At 40.4% G+C, this 18970-nt stretch overlaps 1 protein-coding gene across 1 annotated transcript; it reads left to right on the forward strand.

Moving 5' to 3' along the window:
* Positions 1 to 7290: 7290 nt before the first annotated feature.
* LOC133000592 (oocyte zinc finger protein XlCOF6.1-like) lies at positions 7291 to 13162 on the forward strand. Its single transcript, XM_061070541.1, has 2 exons — positions 7291 to 7553; positions 11574 to 13162. Exons 1-2 carry the CDS (start codon positions 7379 to 7381, stop codon positions 12737 to 12739), a joined length of 1341 nt encoding a protein of 446 aa, XP_060926524.1. The 5' UTR covers positions 7291 to 7378; the 3' UTR covers positions 12740 to 13162.
* The last annotated feature ends 5808 nt before the right edge of the window (positions 13163 to 18970 follow it).

Consider the following 18970-nt stretch of genomic DNA (forward strand, 5'->3'; position numbering starts at 1 on the left):
ACCTTATACTAAAAACATACATTGCTTTGAACGCAGTTGTAATAGTGTAGTAAAACTAAACACATTAAACTGGTAACTGTACTACAGTGCAAAACTTGAAATGGACGTTTTTAAAATGGTGGTATTACTTGTAGTTGAATAATTTAAACACTCCTTTCCATATTCCTGGACATTTGTGATTCAGTATCAATCAGCCCACAACTGTTTTTGCATAATGTGTCATTTTCAAGCACTTATTATAAAGCTGCAGACAATACAAAAGGTTTAAGTTCATGTTCATCCCAACCAGTCGAGGCAGATGTCCGACTACATCCAGTCTGGTTCTGCTACAGGTTCCTTTCTGTTAGTTTTTTTCTTTGAACATTCTCTAAGTGTTTGCTCATTGTGGGAACTGTTGTTTTTCTCTATAATGTTGTAAGATCTAGATCTTATATGTACAGGGTTCATACATATATTGACCAATGGATTTCCATGAGTTTTCAATAACTTTAAACCAAATTTCCATGACCAAACATTTTGTGAAATCTCAGTGTATACATGAAAAAGTGACATTTTGTATTTAAGCTAACACTGAGAATTCCAAATCATGCAGTATACCTTAAATGACACAAATGAATGAGACAATAGTTTGATTGAGGCCTTTGTCTGTTGTAACCCATCACATGCACTTCTCCATTTGTAGCCAAGCATGGTTAAATCTACACTTCCCTGGCATAGTGCATTATCCCGCCTGCTTCCCCACTGAACTTGTCAATAGTATGAGAGCGTATGCCTACTTATATTTTGAGCATATTTATTTTAAAAGCATATGAATTATTTGAAACTCAGCGTAAATGAACGACATGAAAATATGAATATAACAAATTTCCATGACTTCTCCAACACTTTTAGGATTTATTTTTTTCAAGCACTTTTCCAGGCCTGGAAATAAACATTTTACAATTCCTTGAATTTTCCAGGTTTTTCATGACCGTAGGAACCCTGTATGTAAAGTGCCTTGAGATAATGAATAATAGGCTTTGGATTTTTAATCTACAAATAAAATTGTATTGAGTTAAATTTAACGTTTGAGGAAAAAAATGTTTTCAGAAATACATTCATATGACTGCAAATCCCAAATATCTAACAGAATCTATAACCGTAAATGTAAAAATTTAACATTGACACATTTAAACATAATAGTTTATTGATAAACTGTACAGTACAAATGGCTCTGCAAATCTGTGTGAAAGAAATCAGACATTAAAATAGTTTATAAGATAACCAGAATACACATTTCATAAACCAGGAGAGATGCCACTCCTCAGGGAAGGCAATAAATTGTATAGTTATCTTCCAAACAGGGCAAAATCACTACCCTACAACTATACAATCTACTACCTCACACTGTGTGAGCAGCTGGAACAACCAGGGCTGAGCTGAGTCACAGCAAGTTCTGCTGTCCGAGGAACCAGGAGTCAGATTCCATGCAGTGAAGACTGAGATGTGGGATTGTCACTTTGAGAAAGACAGTAGGTTGAATAGTTATCTCCCAGTGTGGGTGTGACCCTAAAACTATACAACCTACTACCTCAGCCCATAGTGAAACGAAGCTGTGAGCTGTGACGTTGACTCCAAACGCCCTGACGCAGATCATCATCAGCTGAGTCTGTGAACAGAGACAAACAGAGTGAGTGGCTCATAGTTCTACATCAATAATATTCAACCTGAAGCTGTGTGAACAAAGAAGGGTGACACATTTACTTCAGTCACCTCCAACGCACCATAATGGACCTACTTTATGACTGCCAACGCATGTGTCCTTGAGTGACCAGATTATTAGTTTTAGAAGAGATTTTGTTAGAAAAAAAAAAAATTTCATCATATAACCAGAGATATCTTGTCGTTCGAGTATATAAACCTCAAAGACAACACCACCTCCCTGGGAAGTTTCTTGAAAAGATTGATTGAAGTGGATGAATGGTTAAATACAAGATTACAGATGGACACATATTGATCACTACACCTGCAACGTTCAAAATTAGGGGGATGAAGAGGTTGATGTCCCTGTGGCTGTTGATGACAATGAATTAGATAAAAAGGATTCTGAAGCTAGAGCAGTAGGAACAACAGTAAGTGCTTTGTTCCCCATGTTGGATGGGATGTGGTTTTCCTTTGAGCAGCTCTCCACACGACAGAGGGTGGACTGCAGTCTGCTTCGTGCCACTTTCAGACACACACACAGCATGACGGAGGCCAATCTGAGAAACAGTACCGCTCATGTGAAGATCAGTACCATGGACAGCAGCTGGTGACGTGGCGCTCCGGTGCTTCTCCTCGGCTGTCTGCACCGATTGTGACAAATACTAATTAAAACGCACAGCCTCATTTAAAGGTGTCTGTGGGTGGAGGCTGATGGATTTATAGTATTCTTACCAATGCAACTTTAAGGTTTGGCTGGTAGTGTTCTCAGACTGAAGCAGAGGAGTTTCAGCAGTATACTGGTGTTGCCCAACCATCACTGAAATAAAGAGGATTTGATGCAAATGGGGTAAAGGAAATTCTACAGTTTTAAACATTCAGTGGGAAAACACACAATGCGAGCACATCAGAGTTAGGGCTACAGGCTACATTAAACCTCTTTCACACCTAAATCAACAGGTATACGCAGGTTATTTAGTCAAACAGGGCGACTAACTCCTTTACTCATTGCCAGTAGAGGAGTTTGTCATCCTGTTTCCCTCTGTTGCGTAATGTTCAATGTCGCCTGCACGCCGGAATCTGAGAAGCTCTTTCACCCTGTTGTCTTGATTAATTACCGCTTTCACCCCAGTTTCTCGTTTCCATCACTCCCATTCAGAGCCAAACCAATAAAAGGTCTACTGCAAAGTGCTTAGACTTGGGAATGAGAGATGAATGAATCCATTCCCATTGCAGACAAGGGCCAGATGTTCCTGGATGTTTAGGGACTTTAGTGAGGTTATGGTTGTCCACCCAGATCTGATCAAGGACATTCAGGTATCTACAACCAAGTCTACAGGCACTTTTTTCCACTGTTGTCTGCTATTGGTGAAGTTAACCTTCATCTCCTCACTATACTTCACCATTTGTCCAATTCATCGTTTTTTTCATGTATTGTTTACAGTTGATTAAAAGGGGAATGAACTATGTAGTATATTTTGTAACATCATTTCTCAGATTTGTTAGTTTGCTGGTTTTATCTGAGCTCTATTTATCTGATCAGCTTTTTTATCTAAGTGATTTACAGACAAGAAACATCCTGTCCCAACTAGATGGAACCAAATATTTTCCTTCCCTTCTTTCAAACAATTCGGGAATCCAAAATCTAAATAAAATTCTGATTTAGATCATTGATCTGCTGTTAGCTTCATGTAGTTAATCATTTAATATATGAAATGTCAGAAAATAGTGGACAAATCACCACCACTGCATCGAAAGGTCCACAGTGACACATTTCAATTATTCCCGATCCCCAGATATATTCCATTTACAATGCTAACAGAAGGAGCAGGCAATACATGTGTATGTCATGGGATAAACATAACAGTGCAAGCCTGACAGATAAATCACGTCTTAATTAGCAGGAAAAACGCTAAGATCAAACTCCTGTGCGGGCAATACCGAGCCAGAAAATATGAAAATATCATTCATACGGTGCTGCTGTTATGTTCCTAGTTTGATTGGAGTATTAAAGTGCATGCTAACGTTGGGCAGAAACCTCCCCTGTGTCTCCTACTAGGACCTGAACCGGCTGCTCGAACAGACAGTGGGAGCTAACATGCTAGCTGGGTCCAACATCAGCCAACGTGACTGAGCATTTTAGCAGATCCGCATCTCATACGGACACTTTCAACATGGGCTGAGTCTCGCTTCATGTAGCAGGTTCGACTCCCGACCAGAGGCTCAGCCCGGAGCTCCTCTCCCTGCCCCCGGGAAGCCGGAGAACCACTCCTTACTACATGCTAGCTAACCATACCGAGCTAGCATCTAGCTAGCAGCACGTTCCAGCATGGTTGAGCTGAAAAGCAAACGTCGGTTAAAAGTGCAGCGGCCGCTTCTTCTTCTACAAAACAGCAGCCGATGCCATTGTAAACTCTTTTAACTAATATACGTCCAAAACATAAAGTTGTAATGTTTAAGAAACGTGTGATTAATCCAGGCTACCCACCTGTCTGCCATGTCAAAATGCTTCTCCACCCTCTGACGGCTGCTTCTTCGTGGATAGTGGGCGCAGCGAGAGGCGCAGCACAGCCCCCTGCTGTTCGGGAGGATCCACTACTACATATATATATATTCGTAACACTTAGTTATCACAGACACCTTGTACTTTCAGTCAGTAAAGCCTTGTGTATATTGACGTGTATTTGTGGTCAGCCGAGAGGTTGATGTGGTTGTAGAAGTTGATGGTGAAGGAAAGGAAAGCGGACCCAGTACTAACAAGTATAATAATGTTTATTACACAGAAGTTTCACAGGTCAGGATGAGCTCTAGAACTCTGAGAAATCACACAGCCAAATGGTGAAGTCTGACAGGCCATGGTCAAACACACATTATATAGAGAGGTTAGTTCCACCCATGGCTTCGGGTAACATGTCATCTCACCTAAGGCCTCCTAATCAGGGCGTGTTTAGTACATGAAGGTGAGAATACACTGGTCAAGGATCTACCCTCACCTCCATCCATGTGCTGGTAAGAGGTCATTCCCTAGGTCAAAGGTCCTTCCAAACAAGGAAAGACCTACTTGAATAGACAACTGAAAGACTCTCTGAGAATGTCTGAGAGTCACCAAAATAGACATCATAAATATCATCCTGTCATTATATTTAAACACATGCTAAAATCTTTTACTCTAGTGAATACACTACAATATATTGAATATTTGTTTAATACAGTGTATAGTATCTATTCGCAGCACTTTGTTATTCTATGGGGGGCCATTCAGGGTCCAGCATCTTGCCCAAGGACACTTCGGCATGCAGATGGGTCAGACTGGGGATCGAACTGCCGACCTTCAGGTTGGAGGACGACCACCCTCAGCCACAGCCGCCCTGTACATGTGGTACATGTGAACATATCTTAACAGATCACAGGGGCTAGACATCCAGTCTGTGTTTTAGAGTCACCTGTACACGGTCTGTACACGGTCTGTACACAGTGTGTATTTATATAGCACTTTTCTAATCTAGACAACCTCTCAGAACTATTTAACCCTTGTGTTCTTCTTAGGTCAAATTGACCCAGAGTGTGTGTGTGTGTGTGTGTGTGTGTGTGTGTGTGTGTGTGTGTGTGTGTGTGTGTGTGTGTGTGTCTGTGTGCATGCGTGTGATCATCTGCAAGCCCTGGCTGTTTAGGTAGAGGGTTAGGGTAACCTAAGGATTGTTATTATCCAATTCTCCTGGGTGTAGTTGAGACAAATGGATTGTCATTTTCGATTCTTCTGGGGGAGGGGGGCAAATAGACCCCCGGGTGTGGGTGCAGGGGTGCTGCAATGTGGGGTCAATCAAACCCAAGGCTGATTCCAATTGTAATCAAGAGGGGTATAAAGGTCACCCGGTGTCCCATTCACCGTGTGCCACCCTCCCTGACCATGCCACGATATCACATCGGCGCGTTTGCACAATTGAAACATCTATTCTCTGAGGATCTCTCCTAGACGTAGAAGCAGACGGACAACCAGATGGAGTAGCAGACCGAGAAGAAGACAGAGACGACTTTGAGGACTACCCAGTGGGTGATGCAGATTTATCATCCTTGGACAAAGAAGAAGAGGGACAAAGAAAAAAAAAACTGTGTACCAGACATGTGTAAAGGTTCGGATTTTTGCACTCTCTGGAAAGGATGAGAAATTGTCGTTTATTTTTGGTTTTACTGTATGAGTTTGTTTAATTTAATTATTGAGTATTTCTACTTCACTGTCTTTGTACTTTTACTTGTAATGGAATATTACTTTACTGTCTTGGTACTTTTACCTCAGTGAATGATCCGAATTCTTCTTCCACCATTGGTTAAGTTAATTTTGTTGCTAACACTTTAGTACTTGTTTAACAAGTACTTGTAACAGAGTATTTCTACTGTGCAGTATTAGAACTCTCGTTTCCTCTTCGTCCTCGAGTCCAATGCACACTTATGAATAATTATGTCATTTTCTAAAAAAAATGAATAATTTACGCAGTGTCATAACTACATCTCTGACGTTTATAACAAACCAGATGGTTTAAAAATCGGTTGAAAATTGAGCAAGTTATGGTTATTTACCACTACCAACACAATGTTATGGGTGAGCGAGATGCTCCGTAGCAAGATGGCCGCCATGTGGTGACGTCCGGCTCCGTCGAACGAGACATCTAGTCTTTATATATAAATCTATGGTCTCTGTCCCCTCCAGTGTTGCCAACTTGGCGACTTTTTTGCTAAATCTGGCGACTTTCCAAAGCCTCATGGCGACTTTTTTTGTCAAAAGCTACTAGCGACAAATCTAGCGACTTTTTCTGGTGTTATTGGAGACTTTCTGGTGTTTTGGAGACTGACGTGAAAGCACGTATCGTTCTGCAGTTACTGTCCTCAACGAGCAGCGGGTGCAGCCATGAGCCCCTCCGCTGTCCCAGAGCACTCACAGGCGGTCAGTCTCCCAGTAGCCTTGCAGGCGGAGCAGAGAGAGAGAGAGAGGAGAGCCAAGCTCCGCGTCCTCCAGACTAAAAATGTTGCCGGTCCCAAGCCCGGATCAAGGAGGAGGGTTGGACGTAGAGCCAGCAATTCCACCCCACTTAACACCCTTTTGATTAAATTAAACATTTAACAATATAGTACAAAATTGATTTTGTATGTGGGTCTACACACGGCATTAAAGTCATGACGTTATTTTGAGATGTGATGGCCTATTTCAATGGCAAGTTAACAAATAAAAAACAAGAATCAACAGAAGAATACGGAGGCGTATTGCGCTACTTGAAAAACAAACGTTTTTTTTAATTTTATTTTTTATTTTATTGAGAACCTATAATTATCTCAAAAAAAAATAATTTCGTTTTTTAAGTGAATGCAATACGCTTCTGTAGAAGAAAGCTCATTTGTAGTTCTAAACATATTTAGGATATTTTTTTCTAACTTTTTGTACGTCCTACAGCGACCATTACAATTATGCAAATTATGCGATGACGTCATTTAGCGACTTCTAGCGACTTTTCGATCAGCCAATAGCTGCTTTCCTTACTGAGGAGTTGGCAACACTGGTCCCCTCAGTGACTCAGAGAGAAGCAACATGGCCGCCATGCAGCTGCTGCGGGTGTTGGCACATGAGCGGATCAGCGCTGCCGCTGAAGACTTCCTGCTGCAGCTGGAGGAAGGAGGAGGAAAGGCTCGAGTCCCGGAGCTGAGAGCGATGCTCACCGAGCGGCTAATGGCGGCGGAGGAGCAGATCCTCTCTGGGCTGGAGGAAGCCTTGTTCGAGTCCGAGGAGCGAGTGGAGCGGTCCGAGCGGTCCCAGCGGGAGGTCTGCGGCCGGAGGAGGCTGCTGGAGGCCGCGATGCAGCCCGTAGTCCGGCTGCACAGAGCAGGTCAGTCCCGGGAGGAACCATAGAGATATATCAAGTCTTTGTATCTATGGGAAGAACCGCTAACATGCTAACCTAAGCTAGCATCCGCTCGAGCAGCGGAGTTAAAACGTCACTTCCTGTCTCTGTCGGCTGCCGTAAAGTGAGCCCTCATGTGAGAAGCCAGCCGCCGCTCGGGTTTTTGCTGCGCGTCTACTTGTGCCTTATACGGTAAAGCGGTATAGATAGTCGGAGCGCCTAAAAAGTACGAAAACACAACTATATTTTAGTTATAGTCTCTCATTTGATAAGTTGTTTTGTTATCTGCATGGCTTATCTGTTCATGTAAATTATATATTTTTATATCTTGGGCCACTAGCACAGATTTGCTCTTTAATTTTCTGCAGTAAAAACACACACAACTTTTTCTCAGCATAGTCAGAGACACCACGAACAGGAATCCACTCGAAGTCACTTACAACCGATTAAGGAACATTTTTAATCAGCTTCCAATAGGGTTGGTAATAGGGCTGAACGATTTGGGGAAATAATCTAATTGCGATTTTTTTATTTGATCCAATTTTTTTTCCCCAACAAAACGTAATGAATGATTTAAATATGACCAACACAATATTAGATACATTTAGTGTTAAATAATATTTAAAGTTATAGGTGTCTTACTGCTCCCAAGTCAGAAACATTTCACACAACTGAAACATAGAATTTGCCTCTACTATACTTTGAAAGTATTTTGTAAAATCAAAGTAAAGAAAGTTATAAATAAAAAACGGAGAAATGCACAGGCCACAAAGTCAAACAGTACAACTGCATGTATGAACAGTTTCCTGAAGTTAATGAAATGGTCCCACTCCTCAGACTGGGATTTTTAACCCTTTCGAACACAAGTCACGTAACAGACAGAGTGTGTGTGGAGCCACAACACAGCAGACATGAGGCGCTGTAAAGCCTTGAGCATCCCGTTCATGTCCGGGTGGTCGTGCAGCGGTACGGAGGCGCCGGGCCTCAGCAGGAAGACCCCCATGCTGAGCACCTCTGTCCCGCAGATGTGCGTGTAGGTGACCGGAGGGCTCCGGAGCCCCGCCGCTCACGTGCTACTCTCGTTCGCACGTGATAATCGCGCAAGTTGCGATTAGGAAATCGCGTTTTATCATATCGCGATTAAATCGCAAATGCAATTAATCGTTCAGCCCTAGTTGGTAATGAATATTCGAATATTTGTCATTAAGAATTTATTCAAATAAATATCCAAGATTCAAGATTCAAGATTTTTTATTGGCAAATGAACAGAGATAACATGAAGTAGTCACTGTCAATGAAATGCTTGGGTCACACACTCTCTTTAAGCAATGCTCAAGTATAAAATAGAATAAAAAAAGAATAAAATAGAATAACAATGAAATAGAATATCAAACATTTAAAATAGAAAATAAAATATATACATCTAAATATATATCCAAATATATATCCTAATATTTGCCCTAATATAATCGTTCTAGTCCAGCAGATTATGAGAACATCTTCCGGTATCTTGCGGACTGACAGTGAACCGACTGCGCACACGTCTTAGCCCAGAACATGTGAATATGTTGATTTTCATGAACAAGAACACACAGATGGGCCTGTGATAGGTAATGTATGCCCAGGCAATCCATGCAGGCAGTTGTTTAATAGCCTGATGTTTGTTAGCCATTTCACAGAACCTACAGTAGGCTAGACCAGAGGTCTTCAACAGGGGGTCCGCGGAGGTACTGCAGGGGGGTCACGAAATTTTAGCTTGATTAAACATTTCTTTTTTTTGCAAACAATTTTTTTCCGAAAATTTAAATGTCTTTAAATACACATTAATAGAATCCAACATATTATAGCGAACAGATAAATGGAGTCGGAAGACATTATCTTTCTGTGTATTATTTAAATAGCTTAGTATTTATTGCACAATAATAGTGTAGCTATGTTTATAATTGGCACTAGGCCCAGTTTAATGAAAAATACAATTTCATACAATATATATAGAAGGGGGTCCCTGCTCTCTCTCCATCAGTTTGGGGGTCCTTGGCCTGAACAACGTTGAAGACCTCTGGGCTAGACTGTAAGGTAGCTATAGCCTACATCTCGCTAATAAGTTGCCATGACTAGGGCTGCAACTAACGACTATTCTGATAGTCGATTAGTCACCGATTATTGAAACGATTAATCGACTAATCGGATTATGAATGACACAAATTCTCAATTGCTATTATTTAGCAAGCAGCTTTTAAATTTAGCTTGAGGTTGTTCAAGGCATGTGGTGACTGAAAATAAATACAATAAAGATCGATACTTCATTCAAAAAAATGTCTTTTAATAAACTTTACTGCATATAAGGGCACTGCTAACACAAAAGCAAAGAAAAATCAAGTTTGTCCATTTAAAACCAAGGACAGGTAAAGTGCTAATAAAAAAATTATAAATTTTAATTCAAGTTTCCCTTTTTACTGTTAACCAAGAAGAGGCCAAGTGCTGATACTAAAAATAAATTAAAAATCAAGTATCCATTTTATGTCACACGAAAAATGGATACTTGATTTTTAACAAAAAAAACAGGGAATATAACATTAATAAAAACATCAACAAACCAATCTTCGGACTAAATAATTGTGATTAAAACAAGACATTTGTCAGGCAATAGGATAACATTTACGACGTAACCAACGATTCATCGACGAGTAAATTCGTCGCCAAATATTTTTGTCATCGATTTTTGTCGTCGACGTCGACTAATCGTTGCACCCATAGCCATGACTGTCAATTTAAAACAATTATCTAATTTGGCATTAAGCCATGTTTTGTTATTATTCTTGTGTATTTGTGTCGAGTCTGATGACCAGTCAACTTCGCTCAGAGTTTTACGTTAAGTAGCGTAGGCTAAGTTAAAACTCAATTGTCAAATAATTAGGCTGCCGCCAGCGTCGGGAAGCCTGCCGTTTAAAAAGATGGATGTTAGTCATAAAACCGTGTTTATTTCTTTTTAAAATTATTTTCCAATGTTATTATTAATTATTCATTTTTCAAAGGTCTATGCTGTAGCCAGGCAGTGATGCGTTGCAATCGCTACCTGTTAAAATCCGTCGGATGTCATAATGGGCTGTGAAAAGTTAAACTTGACTACAAAATGGCGTATTTCCTTAATGAAGCTATTTTTGAGAAATATCAGTCCTGTTGTGTGCGTGTTTAACCTTAATGCGTGTGGGGGTGATGGGTGGGGGAAAAAACATGGGGGGGGACCATGAATATTCAAATAATTGTTCAATAACGTTATGAATATTTTCGAACATGAAACTCTTGTAAAGTCCCATCCCTAGCTTCCAAATATGGTTATATTTGTATACATTGTTTGGTTTTTACAGACTTGCCCTTTAATTTGCAGTAAAAAATTCATGATAATTGACATGAGCAGATACGCCATGAAGATGTAAAAAATGTTTTTCCTAATTCTTTGCTGTTTCAACCAATCATGCTGTTTTACCGTAAAGCCACAAGTAGACGCGCAACAAAAACCCAAGGGGCGGCTGGCTTAACACATGACGGCTCACTTTACTGCAGTTGGCTGCTCCACCTCTCACATGAATAATGAGGAGGATTTGATGCTGTTGTTAACAAGTCTGTGCAGAAAACCTGCTGCTGTGTGGCTCATGTCTGAAACAGAAAGTCTGGACACATTTCTCTGAGTTTTACCCACAGGTCTTGTCTGAAAGCAGCTTAACCAACTAGCTAACGTCCCCTCGCCCTGTTCTCCTCTGTTAGGGACCTAATTGGTTTATTTGGCCTCAAAAATGAAAAATGTTTTTAACCAGAAACCCTTTGTTTTATGCTGCTTCCTTTACGAGCTGCATCGTAACACTAACTGTAAACGACATCAACATATCTACTTACTGAATGTGATAGTTCAAAAATCACATCAGCCGACATTAAACGACGCAACACAAGTTTTTCAAAATACTTCAGGAAACTCTGAAATGATAAACGTGTGTATTTGTGTTTCAGTGTGTACTGCAGACGTCCAGCAACTGATGGTGATTAAAGAAGAGGTTCCCCCTGAGGAGCAGCAGTGGAGCCCCCTTGTGGACCAGGAGGACCCAGAGCCCCCCCACATTAAAGAGGAACGGGAGGAACCATGGACCAATCAGGATGAACAGCAGCTTCAAAGACTGGAGGAGGCTGATATCAAGTTCACATTGACTCCTGTCGCTGTGAAGAGTGAAGAAGATGAAGAGAAACATAAATCGTCAACGCTACGTCCGAGTGAGAGGAAGGAGAACAGAGTGGACTGTGGAGGACCAGAACCAGCCAGGAACTCAGGTTCTGATGGATGTTCACAACCAGGTCCTGAGGACAAGAGTGAAGACTCTTCTGAAACTGAAGTCAGTGAGGATGATTGGATGGAGACCAGCGAACCTCAGACTGGTTTAAATACAAGAAATAACAAACAGCCTCTAAGTGATATGGGAAGTAAGACAGAAAAAAAATCGTTTACTTGCTCTGAGTGTGGTAAAAGATTTAGCCATAGGGGCAGTCTAGATAATCATATGAGGATTCATACAGGAGAGAAACCGTTCAGTTGCTCTGAGTGTGGTAAAAGATTTAGCCAAAGGGGCAGTCTAAATAACCATATGAGGATTCATACAGGAGAGAAACTGTTCAGTTGCTCCGAGTGTGGTAATAGATTTAACCGTAGGGCTCATCTAAATTCACATATGAAGATTCATAAAGGAGAGCAGCCGTTTAGTTGCTCTGAGTGTGGTAAAAGATTTAACCATAGGAGCAATCTAACTAACCATATGAGGAGTCATACAGGAGAGAAACCGTTTGGTTGCTCTGAGTGTGGTAAAAGATTTAACCATAGGAGCAATCTAACTAACCACATGAGGGTTCATACAGGAGAGAAGCCGTTTGGTTGCTCTGAGTGTGGTAAAAGATTTACCCAAATGAGAGATCTATATAGACATATGAGGATTCATACAGGAGATAAACCGTTTTTTTGCTCAGAGTGTGGTAAAATATTTAACCAAAGGGCCAATCTAAATAGACATATGAGGAGTCATACAGGAGAGAAACCGTTTTTTTGCTCAGAGTGTGGTGAAAGATTTAACCAAAGGTTCAATCTAAATAGACATATGAGGCGTCATGCAGGAGAGAAACTGTGTAGTTGATCTCAGTGTGGTAAAAGATTTAAGATTCAGTCCTATTGTACAAGACATGTGAGGACTAATCAAGGAGAGAAGTGATTCAGTTGCAACCTTTGCAACAAAAGTTTTTATTAGGATTTATCAGCAGATGTTCATATTATACATATTCATAGTTCACTGTTTTCAATAGACTATTAACCGTTTTTATGTTCCTAGAAAATATAACTCATTGAATAACAAGAAAGAATTGTGTTTATATATCTTGTTTCTACTGATTTCTACATAATGTATCTATTTTTCATAATGTCCCTCATGTCATTTTAAGTGTGTTCCTTGCACAGAATGAATGTGTGTTCTTAACTTGTTCATATGATTAATATATGTTGGTATCTTGGTTTGTGAGATTCAATGACAGTGTGTGTTCTCCTTTATGTATTGAATGTGTTTCCAAGAATAAAAGTCTAAAAAAAAAGATAATGGCGTCGTCGCCTTCCTCCTCCCCCTCCTGTTTCTGTACGAACGGAGGCTGCACTGGCTACAGTTGAATTGTCTCATCACGAGACAAATTAATCAGCTTCTCACAGTCAGACATGTTTGTTTACGTTTGTCGTGAAGTCGGAACTGGGCAATTTCAGGTCAGAATATCTGACATACGAGTCGTCTGGAACGCAGCATTACACTCACACACACAGACGTGAAGCAGCGACGACGGAGGAGCCCTCATTAACATGAATAACGGTAAATGTCAAACAGCAGGACTGTTAAATTCAGAGACAGCTGTGATGTCCCCAATCTCTAAAATTTGAAGATAATTATTTGTATATGTTTGTGCTGGGATGGTTTGGTTCCGTCGGTCAATCTGTGTGATACTGGACTCAGTAGATCACAGATCTATATAAAACAATATAGATCATAGGGCAGTGATTCAAAACAAACATATTTAATCTAATGATCAATTACGCAAGGATCGACATCACGTGACGGACGCAGGAAGTGAAGCGTTTGTCCTCACTGCAGTGTGCAAAAGGCACGCCACACTTCAAACTGCATGTGCTCGGGCTCGTTCATTGCTGCTTTGCAGTCCTAGAAATTGCAGAAATGTAATTTTAATGTTTAATTGTTTATTGTTTTCATCTCAATTTGAAGATGATCTGATATAAGCCCTGGTACAAGTACCTCAAAGTAAATATGTGGAATATGGCCAAAATGGCCACTAAATGCAAAATGGCGGCCTTCCTGTTGTGTTTTACATAATGCTTCTTGAGACTTTTTTGTTTTTCTGGTCATGATAGCTTTGTCAATGTGAACGTGTTCCAGGGGTCTCGTTATATAGTGGGTAAGGAAAGTATTCAGACCCCTTTACATTTTTCACTCACTTGCAGCCATTTGCTAAAATCAAAAAAGTTCATTTTATTTCTCATTAATGTACACTCAGCAGCAGCACCCCATCTTCACAGAAAAAAACAGAAATGTAGAAATTTTTGCAAATTTATTAAAAAAAAACTGAAATATCACATGGTCATATAAGTATTCAGACCCTTTGCTCAGTATTGAGTAGAAGCAGCCTTTTGAGCTAGTACAGCCATGAGTCTTCTTGGGAATGATACAACAAGTTTTTCACACCTGGATTTGGGGATCCTCTGCCATTCTTCCTTGCAGATCCTCTCCACTTCGTCAGGTTGGATGTTGAACGTTGGTGGACAGCAATTTTCAGGTCTCTCCAGAGATGCTCAAGTGGGTTTAGGTCAGGGCTCTGGCTGGGCCAGTCAAGAATGGTCACAGAGTTGTTCCGAAGCCACTCCTTTGTTATTTTAGCTGTCTGCTTAGGGTCATTGCCTTGTTGGAAGGCAAACCTTCGGCCCAGTCTGAGGTCCAGAGGACTCTGGAAGAGGTTTTCTTCCAGGATATCTCTGTACTTTGCCGCATTCATCTTTCCTTCAATTGCATCCAGTCGTCCTGTCCCTGCAGCTGAAAAACACCCCCATAGCATGATGCTGCCACCAACATGTTTCACTGTTGGGATTGTATTGGGCAGGTGATGAGCAGTGCCTTGTTTTCTCCACACATACCGCTTAGAATTAACGCCAAAAAGTTCAATCCTGGTCTCATCAGACCAGAGAATCTTATTTCTCATAGTCTGGGAGTCCTTCATGTGTTTTTTGGCAAACTCTATGCAGGCTTTCATATGTCTTGCACTGTGGAGAGGCTTCCGTTGTCCACTCTGCCATAAAGCCCCGACTGGTGGAGGGCTGCAGTGATAGTTGACTTTGTGGAACTTTCTCCAATCTCCCTATTGCATCTCTGGAGCTCAGCCACAGTGACCTTTGGGTTCTTCTTTACCTCTCTCACCAAGGCTCTTCTCCCACGATTGCTCAGTTTGGCTGGACGGCCAGGTCTAGGAAGAGTTCTGGTGGTCCCAAACTTCTTCCATTTAAGGATTATGGAGGCCACTGTGCTCTTAGGAACCTTGAGTGCTGCAGAAATTCTTTTGTAACCTTGGCCAGATCTGTGCCTTGCCACAATTCTGTCTCTGAGCTCCTTGGGCAGTTCCTTCGACCTCATGATTCTCATTTGCTCTGACATGCACTGTGAGCTGTAAGGTCTTATAGAGACAGGTGTGTGCCTTCCCTAATCGAGTCCAATCAGTTTAATTAAACACAGCTGGACTCCAATGAAGGAGTAGAACCATCTCAAGGAGGATCAGAAGAAATGGACAGCATGTGAGTTAAATATGAGTGTCACAGCAAAGGGTCTGAATACTTATGACCATGTGATATTTCAGTTTTTCTTTTTTAATTAATAAGGCAAACATTTCTACATTTCTGTTTGTTTCTGTCAAGATGCGGTGCTGAGTGTACATTCATGAGAAATCAAATGAACTTTTTCGATTTTAGCAAATGGCTTCAATGGAACAAAGATTGAAAAATGTAAAGGGGTCTGAATACTTTCCGTACTCACTGTATATACGATTTTTTGTTCACAAAAGTTTGAAATAAGTATTTCCTTGGTGCCATCTAGTGTGTTTTGTTAGGCACAGCTTCAAGAAGAGTAAAGCTCAGCACAGTGTTCCTTTTCCAGTATCTTTGTTGATGAAACAATTTGTTCACTTAGTTTGTAGTTGCAACTCTAGCAGAATGATAATAATGATGAAATATCTTATTTTCAAGACATATATGAAAATAAACTGAGCAGTGGTGGTGTCTGTTTAACTGAGGATTATGTATCAGTGGTCACATCAGGTTTGATTGTCTTATTTATTTCAATATTGTCCTTTTCCTGGGATTAATAAAAAATATAAATGCTTCTTATAATATGTTCTACGAGTCAACGGAAAGCCAATGAGCTGTCTAACTCCACAGCCCCATAGTGCTAATTGCCCTTCTCCCTTCTCTTGTTTAATTGATATTTCAATTGGGGTGGGAGTAACCTAAAAATCCATTTGAAAATGCATCTTAACAGGAGAAATAAGTAACTGAATGAATTAATGAATCACTCTCCCTTTTTCCTATTTGCTATTCAACCTTCTGAGTCATTTAGCTTCTCCATTCAACCTCTCCATTCCGTGACACTGGGCCTTGTTTAATATATCATCACACATATTAAACAAACACACTCAACCAGTCCAATTAAAATCCAACTGGATTTCATATAAAAACACATTTCAGCTCTTTAATTATCAGTGTGACACTCAAACCTGCTTCATGTGGGTTTTTTAATATTTCTGCAGGTGAATGAAAACTTGATTTAAGCTTCAAGATTTTCAGGAGAAAAACTCATTAGACTTTTCTCTCATCAAGCTGCTTTTTCTGCAAATTCATATTAAAGAAGTAATGAATAATGTGTGTTTGGTTAAGTGTGTGTGTGTGTGTGTGTGTGTGTGTGTGTGTGCGTGCGCTCGCGCGCAACCGGCACCAGAAGCAGGAAAACACGTTGAAAACATACGTTCATGGGGGTTCACTGTAAATTGTCAAATTTTGAAAAATGTGAGCATTGTACAGTACCTCTTTTATGTCCTAATTTTGTATCGTCAATGCTCAATAAACATACTGAAAAAAAAAGAAGAAAGAAAACATACATTCATGTTTATTTGGTTATTTACTAGTGCGGTCAAACGATTAAAATATTTAATCGCATTTATGTCATTGTTAACTCGCGATTAATCGCAATTAATTGCACATTTTTATCTATTCTAAATGTCCCTTCATTTGTTTTTTTCCATCTTTTTTTCCGTTTAATGCTCTTATCAACATGGAAAAGTGGATTGGCTTGCTTTATGCAAATGTTTTATTTTATTGAAAAACAACATAACCAAACAGGGCGGTACAAAATAAAATTATAAAGTGCACATTTCAGGTAAACAAAGGACTCAGCCTATAGTGCAGTTAAACCATGGCTTAATATTTTATTTTTTTCAAGTTTGCTGTGAACATAGCAGTCAGGCCCCTTATTTCAGAAACAATGCACCGTAACAAATAGGTTACCAATAAAAGGTAAGCCTACTACTTCTTTGCTTTCAGCCAGCTACTCAAACAGACAAGCAACAAAATAACAAACAAAATACACAGGCAAGTGTCGGCCTACTTTGAAATAAATTAAACACAGAAATTTGTAGGGCTATTTGAGTCCTACCCATATTTGTGGAAAATGTATGAAATAAGAAGGACCCTATTTTGAAATAAATAAAAACATATAGCTGCAGCTTAATAGTGTAATGGGTTTATGTTTATGTTTGGTTTTGACGTATGTTCAGTAAAACACTGTGTTGAAGGAGCGTTCTGATACCCTGAGGGTCAGTGAAGGGGTCGGGGTGGGACATGTGACTGTTTGGACCAATAGGATGGGGTTGTTTGGGGATGTCAGGCCCTCATTGGCTGGTTTTGTTGGGGATCGGGGGTCAATGAGGACATGAAGGGCAGTTGATGTGTGCGAGTGACGGCGTAAGACCGAGAAGTGCACATGTTTGTGTAGAGGATAATAAAAGTTACTAAACCACGAAGAAGTTCTGTGTCCTGTGTAAGCGGGGACGCTACAATAGCTTAAAAATATATATTTTAGTTGGCGAAATATTAAAACAAAAAGCGAGAGCAGGTCAGACTGGATGCGATACTGAAGCTGCAGCTGCAGCTCTGCGTTAATCTCGCGTTTTAACGTTAAAATGGGTTTGCGTTAACGCCGTTAATAACTGTTTAACTGATAGCACTATTATTTACGTAACACTCTTAAGGCCGATTTATATATTGAAAGTATGACCACTTGTATAACCCGTCACTGACTGGCGGATTTTCCGCCAGAAAAAGGCCGTGAGGAGCCGCAGTGGCGATGTAAATGAACAGTCGACGAAGAAGAAGACGTCTCTTGTTTGTGTGTCTTCGACAAAACACGTTACTCCGCCTAGTGTTCTGGCGGGGAATTAACACGCGCAACCCTTGGGGAACCATAAACCAAAACAAGTCCGTCGATGCAACTGCGTGGCCAGCCACAGTTGCAGTTGCAGTACTATAAATCGGCCTTTACAGATACATTACTGAGCATCGTTAACAAGTTACTTCTTCAAAATCCAGAAAATATCATTTGATATTGTTATTGGTTCTGATATCTGTCACGGCAACAAGATCCATAGAATCACTTCCTGCTTGTCTTCAGAATAAAAGCACAGAGTCCCTTTTGGTGTTGCTTCCTTTGAAGAAGTGACAGTTAAATCAAACTGAAAAGGATAATTTCTCAGGAGTTGTCTAGGAGGACAACCTGAGGGCTGAAGTGTCCACGGGCAAAACAGTTGAGTAAGGGTCTGGAACATAGACAGAATTCTCCTTCACGTCTTCCTGTCAAGGTCAAAGAACAGAGAGAGAGACAACAAGAGGCTTCTCTATTGAGGTTGGGTGTGTTGATGTTATCTCAACACTAGAGGTCAGTGTGTCCTCACAAATGTCTTCATGATGTCCTCATGAGTCTCTCCAGCTGCAGTGTTCAGATCCACAGAGAGTGGAGATTTATTTTATTGATAAAATATAGATTATATGGGGAAACAAACACTGATGCCTTTACTGGACCTATTGTGTGGGAATGGATCCAACGAGTGAAAAAATTTGATTTACATCACATTACATCAGATCAACTTCAAATGGAGATGAGTCACACGCTGTGGCGTCAAAGATTGATTACACGCCATCAAAACATGATGTTCTGTATCGCGGACATACACCATGAATCCTTTGATGCTGAGCCATCAACAAACAACTCCACTCCACTGTGCAT

The sequence above is a fragment of the Limanda limanda genome, chromosome 4 (assembly GCF_963576545.1).
Source record: "Limanda limanda chromosome 4, fLimLim1.1, whole genome shotgun sequence".
NCBI classification, from domain to species: Eukaryota; Metazoa; Chordata; class Actinopteri; order Pleuronectiformes; family Pleuronectidae; genus Limanda; species Limanda limanda.

Bases quoted from the DNA above. Each gene is read 5' to 3' on its own strand.
- LOC133000592 (XM_061070541.1), top strand. From the start codon at position 7,379: ATGCTCACCGAGCGGCTAATGGCGGCGGAGGAGCAGATCCTCTCTGGG. The intron at 7,554-11,573 runs GTCAGTCCCGGG...TTTGTGTTTCAG, and splicing joins AGTCCGGCTGCACAGAGCAG to TGTGTACTGCAGACGTCCAG.